This window comes from Spermophilus citellus (genome assembly GCF_964194105.1).
Source record: "Spermophilus citellus genome assembly, chromosome: 9".
Taxonomy (NCBI): Eukaryota; Metazoa; Chordata; class Mammalia; order Rodentia; family Sciuridae; genus Spermophilus; species Spermophilus citellus.
The window spans coordinates 120,965,929-120,975,898 of NC_138191.1; the positions used below are offsets into that span (position 1 = coordinate 120,965,929).

The 9,970-nt window shown below is 54.2% G+C and overlaps 1 protein-coding gene across 1 annotated transcript; it reads right to left on the reverse strand.

Annotated features, from left to right (window-relative positions):
* Positions 1–201: 201 nt before the first annotated feature.
* On the reverse strand, positions 202–3,611 carry FAM110D (family with sequence similarity 110 member D). Its single transcript, XM_081307860.1, has 2 exons — positions 3,457–3,611; positions 202–1,818 (listed from the first exon to the last, which is right to left on the reverse strand). Exon 2 carries the CDS (start codon positions 1,732–1,734, stop codon positions 916–918), a length of 819 nt encoding a protein of 272 aa, XP_081163986.1. The 5' UTR covers positions 1,735–1,818; positions 3,457–3,611; the 3' UTR covers positions 202–915.
* Positions 3,612–9,970: the final 6,359 nt, after the last annotated feature.

Here is a 9,970-nt window from a genome sequence, read left to right on the forward strand (position 1 = left end):
GGGAAAGGACACCGAGGCCAAGGGAGGAAGTGCGTGAACAAAGACTTAGAAGTGGGAGTCTGAAAGGAAAACATGCGACCGGTGTATCCTTGAAAGAAAGGGAAGCAGTACCTGATTGTAAGGTTGCTGGCTGGCAAAATCCGGGTTTGAAGGGTCCCTCCTTGTAGCGACCACAATTTCAGATCCTCGCGTCTCAGTCGTTCTTACCCACTGACCACAAGGGGGCAGCAAAGCGTTGGGAATGAGGACTATTTGGGGGGGGATCATAGGACCCCAGGTTTCTGAAACAGACGTTTCCCCGGGTATTCCTAGCTCTAGTTTGGATCAACTTTGGGGTCGGTGGCAAAAATGATCGTATTAGTGTTGGTACCAATTTGATAGTAGTCAAAGCAGCTATTGTTTATTGAGCACTTTCTATATTCCAGGCACTTTGCTATTCAAATATTTTTTTTATTATCTACTACTCTCTCCTCCCTTTTAAAACCAAGGGGTGCAGCTTTTTGTCCAGAGAGGTTAAGTGCTTGCCCAGGGTCACACAGTCAGCCTGGAACCCACACTCCGAAACGGATACGCTTAACCACGCAAAACTGCTCACCCTCTTCTTCAACATCTGTCCCCACGACCCACTTAAATAACGGTTTCGATTTATTCAGTAGGTTGGCTCCCATCTCACTCCAGTCATCATCACCCCCTACACCAGCCACCAGGTCGCTGCCTCCCCTTCCGCAGCCTGCCCTGGGAAGGCCTTCGGGCGCGTTCGGTCCCGCCTCCCCAAGGTTCAGAGCGGTAAAGCGAGATCCAGAGGAAGGGCTCGCCCACAGGCGCCGCGCGCGTCCAAGGCAGTGCGTCTCCGCGGGTGCCCAGGTGCAGCCAGCGCTCCCAGCTCCCGGGGCGCCGCCCCGGGGGCGGCTGCCGTCACACCTCGGACTCGCGCGGCGGGCCGCGGGCGCGCTGGCAGCCGTAGAGCCACTGGATGACGCGCGCGTTGCGCTCCACCACCGACACCGCGGGCCGCCCGTCCCGCGCCGAGCCCGCCGCCTCCGAGCCGCCGCCACCGCCCGCAGCGTCCCGGCCGGCCGCGCCCCCGTCGCTGGATGTCCAGTCGCTGGTGTCCCCGGAGCCGGGCGGCGGCGGCGAGGTTCCGGCCTGGGGGCTGGCGTCGGCGCCCCAGCTCTGCGGGGAGAAGCGATCCGCTCCCAGCACCTCCACGAGCGCGCGCTCCAGGCCGCAGTAGTTAAAGAAACGCTCCTTCTCGGACAGGGGCAGCGAGCACGTGGGGCACAGCGCTCGCTTTCCTGCCGCCTCCGGGGCATCCTGGGGCGCGGGCCAGCCCCCTGGGGCTGCGGGTCGCTCGGTGGGACCCGGGCTGCTCGGGGCAGCGTCCCGGGGGATGCCCAGAAAGAGGCGCCGCACCAGCCCTTGGCCCTTGGCGTTCTCTTTGTTCACGGAAGCCTTGCAGTCCCGCTTCTGGCGGTAGAAGATGAGGGAGTCCGGCCTTGGCTGCCGCCTGCCACTGCCCCGACGGGCCGGTCCAGGCGTCCTGGGCGATGCAGCGGACCCTAGCTCATTGCAGGGGTGCGGGGTGAGCGGTCCTGCGGCTCCACGCAAGGCTGGCTCCTGTCGCCGCACTATCACCTGGTGTGTTTTGACGTACTTGGCTTTGTCGGCCTCCAGCCTCTCCACTGCGCTGGGGGTCCGTCCCCTGGATGGGGTGGAGGGAGAGGCCAGGAGCATCGTGGCAGAACTGGGCAGCACAGTGCCCCATAAGCCGCTGGACGTACACAGTCAGAGGAGCCAAGAGCAGTTAGCTGAGGCTTCCTGGGACCAGCAAGGAGAGAAAAATGGTCAGGAGGAGGATGGGAGATGTTCCTGTCCGCCTTCTGGCACTCCTGAGCATAGGATCAGCTAGTCACCCTTCCCCCACCCAAATCAAGTGGGTCCATGTCCAGGGAGCAGAGGCTCAGGCTATCTCCTCTTCCTGTCCTCAGAAATATTTGATGGGGACTCTCTGGCCACCCAAAAATATATGCCTCTTTCAGAGTGCCCCAGTGTGGCTACAGGGCCATGCACTCAAACTCAGCAGACAGGACACTTGGAAAAGGAAATGGGGCTGGTCCCTGCCCAATTCCCGAAAGTGGCCTTAACCGGAAAAAATACCTCTTCCCAATCGGCAACTTTAAACCCAAGACAAGGAGACTCCCCAGTCACAGGCCAGCTCCAGCAGGGTCCACCCTTCCCGCCCCCAAGCACCGAGGTCAGGGATATAACCACAGGGTAGGAGCCTCCAGTAATTGCAGCCAACTGCCCTGCCCAGGCCCAGCAGGGCTCTCCAGGAAGGAGAGGGAGGTGGTCCCCAGGTCAAGTCAGCCAGCTACTGCCAGCCACTGTGTGCCCCTGCCAAGGGGATTCCAGAAAACCAAACTGTAAACATCCCCTTGTCCAACCCCAGCATTTCCATTTTATTGGCCAGAAAACTGGCCTAGAGAGGAGGGGGCTTGCCCCAGTTCTCCTGAGAGTTAGGGGCCTGGACTGGAACCCAGGTCTCTCGCCTTACTGTCCAGAACTGGTTCAGATAGGATCCCTCACCTATTAGAATTTCCCTGTGGGATTCAGCTTTGGTTCCTGCTACTATCAAATCAGATCATTTCCATTAGAGATGAGCCCTTTGTCTCACTAAAAAGTTCCTTCCACTAATTCTTCCTAATAACCTACACTCACAGAAGTCTGCCCTCCGGGTCCCTGCCCCCTTCTCACCCCGCGACCTCTGACCCTGCTCTTACTCCTCCACCTCCCTTGTGCTGGGGAGGGGGATGAGGAGCGATTGTAAATCAAAAGCTGACAGTTTCCTTGGCAGTTAACAGAATGGGCCACCCACATGGCTCGGCACACCCCACCTCTGTCCTCCTACTCCCCCATCCCTCATTCAGCAGAGAGGGACCCATTAGTGCTGGACACTGAGGGGACCTTGGATCTGGAGGCAACAAAGGAACAGACTAGCCAGAGATGGGGCTCGTCTGGCAGCGAGGCTATGCTGGCAGTGTCCCCCACCTTCTCCCAAGGACTGTACTGGGCAGCAGGTCTGATTCCAAGGTCCCAGGAAGGCACTATGCTGGCCTGACCTTGTGGGTTCCCTGTGTCCCCTCCTCTTCCCAGCCCTGAGTAGGGAAGCTATAAAAAGTCCCTAAACACAAGGACCAAAATAGTCTATGTCTGGTGCCTCTTCCCTGGCTTTGATGGCTGGCCACAGACGAGCCAACCCTAGAAGCCTGATGTCTGTCCTTGTCCCATCCATTCGTTTGCTTACCTCTCCTCGTCCTGGAATTAGGGGTCCCAACTCAACTGGAGGCTTTACTCTGGACGTGGGTCAGCTTCCAGGCTCAGCGGCCAGGTGCCAGCCTCCCTGCCCTCTACCTGTGGTGTGCGCCCACCCCAGCCCTGGGCTCAGGATGCACTCACCTCTGCGTGGGGAGGCTGAATTGCCAGGGTCCCTGAGCAGTTCCAGACTGAGGGCAGGAGGGACAGCAGGGACTGGAAGTAACTTTGGTGGCAGCCAAACCTCACTCTCCACAGGAAAAGCTGAGAGAGCCTCCACCTCCCCAGATTAACCCCTTCTGACCCAGAGCCTGGCCTCAGTTAACTCCTTCCTGATCACAGCCTCGGTGCTGAAGGGACCAGTGAACCAAGTCCAGCTCCTTTGTTTTATGGATGGGCAGACAGACCCTGCTAGGGTAAATGGTTGACCATGGAGGCAGTGTGAACTTGGGACTCTGCCAGGACCCCAAACAAGATCTCCTGATCCCCAGGCTCCCTCCAGAGGCCTGGAGTGAGGGTGCAACTCATGTGGGCCCCTCCGCTGGGCCTCAGCAGTGGCTCTCATTGAAGGGAAGCAGAACAGGGTTCAATTTTCCCCTTTGTGTCAGGCCTAGGCTTTTTCTTGACTGGGTGTTGGTGGTGGCAAGTCTGCTTTCCTCAGGGCTGAGTCCAGGAATCCACAGCTAAGGGTGAGGGCAGCAGTGCTGCAGATGTGCAGGGCTGGGGAGTGGAGTGTCCCAGCAAGATTTGGCAGGAGGGTCACCCAGGGGAGGCTTCTGGGCCAACCTTCTGTCCTTTGGCTTCCATTCTCCTCTTGTTCCACTTGGGGACTCCTAGGGTTGAGACAGGCTCTTCTCTGATGCCTCTTATCTCAAGAAGTTCTAACTTCATGGGAGCTCCTTCTCCCCAACAGGTAGACTCTCCAGCACCCAGAGTTGTAACACCAGTGAGGTCCTGCCCACTTCTAGCTCCCCTCCCTCTCTTCTTGAATTATTTTTTTGAGGGTTGCTAGGGAGCAAATCCTGGGGTGTTTTAACTCTGAGCTACATCCCCAGCCCTTTTTATTTTTTATTTTGAGACAGGGCCTCGCTAAGTTGTGGAGGCTGACCTCAAATTTGCCATCCTCCTGCCTCAGCCTCCAGAGTATTGACTGGCTCTTCTAGCACTTCTATCTATATCTATCTATCTATTTATTGTGATACTGGGAATTGAATCCAGGGGTGCTCTGCACTGCCGCAGTCTGGCTGGGCACAAATAACCGGGAGGTCACGAGCCACTTGTAGGTTCAAAACAGGAACTACTTTATTGCGAGAACCCCAGGGGAACTCAACAGGAACTCTGCGAGAACTCAAAAGTAGTGGGAGGTAACAGGAGCCGCCTTATTGCCGGACAGCAGAGGTTTATATACACAACTGAATACACAGCTTGTTTCAAGTTAGCATCATCCAGTTACAGCAATAAGTCATTATCTTAATAATTATACACAGCTTAACTTAATTATCATCATCTTAATGGCTCACTGGCGTTACTTCTCAACCACTCTTTCTGGCAAAATGCCAGGCGCCATCTTGACTTGGTGGCTCTCAACACTGCACAGAACTAAATTCCCAGTCTTGTTTATTTATTTAGAGATAGGGTCCCACTAAATTGCCCAGGCTGATCTTAAAATTGAGATCCTCAGCCAGGCGTGGTGGTGCATGCCTGAAATCCCAGTGGCTCCTGAGGCTGAGGCAGGAGAATTATGGGTTCAAAGTCAGTCTCAGCAATTTAGCAAGGCACCTAGCAACTCAGCAAGACCCTGTCTCTAAATAAAATATTAAAAAAGGGCTGGGGATGTGGCTCAGTGGTTAAGCACCCCTGGGTTCAATCCTCAATACCAAAACAAAAAACAAACAAACAAACAAAAACATTGAGAACCTCCTCCCTCAGCTTCCAGAGTTGCAGGAATTAAAACTGCACTTGGCTGTGCAGGACATTTCTGAATTGTGTTGTTAACTTTGTGGAGTGGGTTTTATTATTTCTCCCATTTACAGCTTAAGAGACTGAAACTTGGAGAGATCAAATAACTTACCCAAGCTCACACACCAAGGAGTAGTAGCTAACTTTTACTAGGAGATTAGTACATGCTGGGAGGTCTTCTAAAGACTTCACACAATGATTAAAATATTTAATCCTCCAAATAATTCAGTGAAGTGGTTTTTTCATACCGGCAGCCCCTGGTATGGGCGTGAAGGGGTTAAGCCCTGGGAGGCTGGGCAGGGCCCAGCTGGGAAGCTGTCAATGGCAGGAAACCTGGCCTGCCGGGAGGATGGGGCGGGTGTCTGACCAGGCAACCCCCATCCCTTTGGTCTTAAAGGAGCATCCGGGTTGGGTGGAAAGCAGGAGGTGGGGGCTCACTGCTCTGTTCTGGGGATCAGGATGGATGCTAGACTTCAGAAAGCAGGGGGGGGGCACTACAGGTGCTGCCCAGACAGAGTGACTCCCTCGGTGAGTTAGAAGTGGTTGGCCACCCTCAGGAGTGCTGTCAGAGAGGAGAGATGACAGCCCTGCTCTGGGAGCCCCCCAGGCCCAGGGCAGTGACACCACTCTGCCCTTGGGAGCCCCCAGAGCTGGGTGAGGGGGGCTCCAGAATCTTGCTCTCAGCACCTGTCCCAAAAAGCCAGTGGACAAGTCCTGAGGGACAAGCAGACCCCGGGCCACACAGGCAGAGACCTGGGGGAGAGGTCAAATGGAAGGGGCCTTCTGGGGGAGGTGCTCTGAAAGAGTCACTGGGGGGCGGAGAGGAGGGACAGGTTGAGAGGAGGTGGCGGTCTGTCTGGCCTGCCTGTCTCTCAGCAGCCACACTTGCTGTGAGCAGGGTCATTTCTCTCTCTGGTCATGGGTCCCCAGGGAGATCCCTTAAAGTGGCTCCTTCCGGCCCTAGAGCTGGGACTAGGAGGTGGGGGGGTATGAGGGGGAGGCCACGTCTGGGGGATGTTTCCTTCCTACTTCCGACCTCATTCCCGGCACCTTTGTGGGTTGGGAATGGGCCAGAGTCAGTCAGCTCCTTTTAGGAGGGAGGAGGATGGAGAAGCAGAATGATGAGAAAGGTCCGGAAGGCCCTGAGACCCCACACTCACATTGTCCCAGAGGGATCCGTGTCCCCTCCCTCACCAGGCCACAGCCACTCACACCTCAGTCCTGCCCTTGATTCTAATCCTGGCCTCCCACTCACCTACTGTGTGGCCTCTGGCAGGAGTTTAACCTCTCTGGGGGTCCTTTCAGGTCACTGGGAACAGTGGGACTTTGCTCTGGTGTGGTAGGCGGATGCCAAGCAGTGGGGACCGAGAAAGCACCCTGCACCTGGAATTGTCCGTGGACCTGACCCTCCCTGGCCCTCCCACACCTTCCTGGCATCCCTGGCCTGGATCTTTTCCCCCAGCTCACAGCTTGACTCTCAGCTGCTAGCAACACATCACTAGGGCTACCTTCGAGGCGCCAGGGTCAGCAGCTGGGTCAGACGTGACTGCCCTCAGGAGCTCGGCAGCTCAGCAGCCTCCTGAGGGAGGGGTCACAATTGACGGGCGACGGGGCTGGAGACAGATGAACAAAGCGGATGACCCAGGGAGGGAATTGGTTCTGCCAGGGGCGGGTGGAAGCTTCAAAGAGGAGGGGATCTGGGCTGGGCCTGGAGGGGATTTCTGAGGAGTTGGGGGTGGGGAGTCTGGGAGGGTCGCTGGAGGAGAGGACAGCTGGAGCCAGGGTCTCAGCGTGGGCACAAGCTAGGGAGGGGTTGCATAGGGGTGGGGAAGGTTCCAGAGGACTTTAGAGAGAAGCTGAGGTCCACAGAGGGGAGAGGCCCGCCACCAGAGGCCCCTTGCTGGGCTGGCCTCCTTTAGACCCACGGAGATTAGACAGCAGCTCCGCTCTAATTCAGGCTTTCCGTTTTGGGAAAGAATCTCAGCCACAACAATAGCCTGGCTCCAGCGCCGGTCCCCTCCAAGGGGCGTGGCTCTGCGCAAAGCCAGGCCTCCGGCACCTACCGCTGGGACTCACGGGAATGAATAGAGGGACAGCAGGAGAAGATGCCATTTAACTTTTGCTTGTGACCACCCCCGTGTTGCTAGTGAACACTGTGCTTTCACAGAGCTCATCACCTGGTGTTAGGACCACAAAACCCAAACCAACCACATTTACAGTTTCTATGTGCTAGTCACCCTGTTAAGTGCTTTGCACTCAGTCTCCCATCACTTCTTACAAACCTTTGTGAAATGGATGCTGTTATTATTCCTTTTTTTTTTACCCCTCTGCACTGAGGATCAAACTCAGAACCATTCGCATGCTAAGTTAACATTGTACTGAAACCGGAGATCAGACTAGATTCCCTGCTTCGACAATTTTATTCTGGGTTTTTGTTTCGCAAAATTTGAAGAATAAAATCTGCAGATAATCATGGAAGGGGAGAGTACATGCAGTAGGCAGTAGGTATTACTACTACTATCATCATCATCATCATCATCATCATCATCTTGGTACCAGGGATTGAACTCAGGAGCACTCAACTACTGAGCCACATCCCCAGCCGTATTTTATTTTTTATTTAGAGACAGGGTCTCACTGAGTTGCTTAGCGCCTCCCTAAATTGCTGAGGCTGGCTTTGAACGCGCAGATCTGCCCGATCCTCCTGTCAAGCCTCTCAAACTCCTAGGATTACAGGTGTGCGACAAGGTACCCGGCTCAGTAGGTTTTGTTTGAACAGAAAAGAGAATCCTGCCGTGGGGGAGGGGGCCTGGTAGCAGAAAAACCCATTTGGTGTGTCACCTTAGGAGTTTATGGAGTACAATTCTGGGTAATGTTTGGAGGAAAATACTGAAGCTTTCAGTAAAACAGCACCAAAGTCATTGATCAAAATCTACGTTAAACAGGCATTGAAAAAGCCTTAAGGCTGTCACCTTCCTATACATTTTATCGGGTTCATCCCCACTTCCCGTTTTCCCACCTCTGGGACAAAGGAGCAGGCGGAGGCGGTCTCACGGGTGAGCCTCAAGGTCTTTTACAGAGGAAATCAGCCTGGAGGGTGCTCATTAGTATTTCTTCCAGTTTGCCTGCATTTGAACAAGACCCCACCCGGAGCCCAGAGTGCGGCCCAGTCACTCTTCTCCTCCACCCTAGAACTACATCCCCAGCACTGGAATCCCAGGGGAAACCTGCGGGCTGTCTTTGGGGCAGGCAGGGCTGTCGTTGCTATCTGCCGGCAGCCTGCTTGCCCTGTCCTCTCTGTGGAAATTCAAGTGCTCTGGGTTGAAGCTATAACTGAAATGAGGGCAGCCCCCGGTTACTCCCTTTGATCCCATCCTCCTCATCAACACCACAGCGGCCACATGTTCCTCACCTCTCTCTCCACCCCCACCACCTCTGCCCCCTACTAAGGTGCCTATAGGGTGGGTACAAAACAACACCCAGGCTTTACTAAGAAAAGTAGGGGAGCACATGGAAAAGAAATGGGGTTTCTCTTAGTGAGCTGACAAGAAATCTATCCTCCCACCTTGACCAATGCACTTCATAATGGCAACATTAAAAGATGTTTTAAGCTGGGTGCAGCGGGGGCACCCTGTAATTCCACTAGGCAACATGCTTCAACATTTAAATGGAGTATTCATGACAAATGATCATGAACACACAACACATTGCACCACATACATCATGTTTTTGTATTTCAGTAGGGGGGATCAAATCCAAGACTATTCTATCCCTGAGCTATATCCCTAGATCTTTTTATTTTTGGAAATGTCTTGCTACATTGCTGAGGCTGGCCTTGAACTTTCGATCCTCCTGCCTCAGCCTCCCCAATCACTGGGATTACAGGTGTGTGCCACAATGCTGGACCCACCCGTCTTAGATCACAATTTTCACCATCTTATAAAGCAAAACTTGAAGAACTGGCCTCATGCTTCACCCACATCATGCTTAGCCTTCATTTACAAATCTACAAGTAAAAGACATTGTTTAATAGTGCAGAGTGTCCCTCAGTCATCCTTTGCCACTATTGAAAACACCATACTACAGGTTGAAACAAAAAGTGAAGCAAGAGGGCTGGGGATGTGGCTCAAGCGGTAGCGCGCTCGCCTCGCATGCGTGCGGCCCGGGTTCGATCCTCAGCACCACATACCAACAAAGATGTTGTGTCCGCTGAGAACTAAAAAATAAATATTAAAAATTCTCTCTCTCTCTCTCTCTCTCTCTCTCTCTCTCTCTCTCTCTCTCTCTCTCTCCCCTTCCTCTCTCACTCTCTCTTTAAAAAAAAAAAAAAAGTGAAGCAAGAAAGGTACCAGTAGCACTGCCAGGAAAGCTTCTTCCTCTGCAGGAATCTACGCCTTTACCTGTGTCTGCTGGGGAGGAAGGATTTGATGGCTCTTAATGCGACTTTTCTCTTAACTAAGTGCCTTCACCCCAGTCTTCCTCACACTCCAAGAGGTGTCATCTCCCACATTAGCAGCAGCACATTCAGATGCAGAGTGGTTTGTTTCCAGGACACTGGAAAGAGATTGGAGAAGTGTTTGTTTCCTCGGGTTGAAAGGTGATGGCTGTGAGAACAGAAGTTGAGAGTCCCAGCTGAAGCAGTGCAGAGTCAAGCACTGGGTCCCAAATGACAGATGCCCGTGGGATTTCCCACCCTGCC

Coding starts and splice junctions, on each gene's coding strand:
- FAM110D (XM_081307860.1), bottom strand. CDS start 1,734: ATGCTCCTGGCCTCTCCCTCCACCCCATCCAGGGGACGGACCCCCAGC.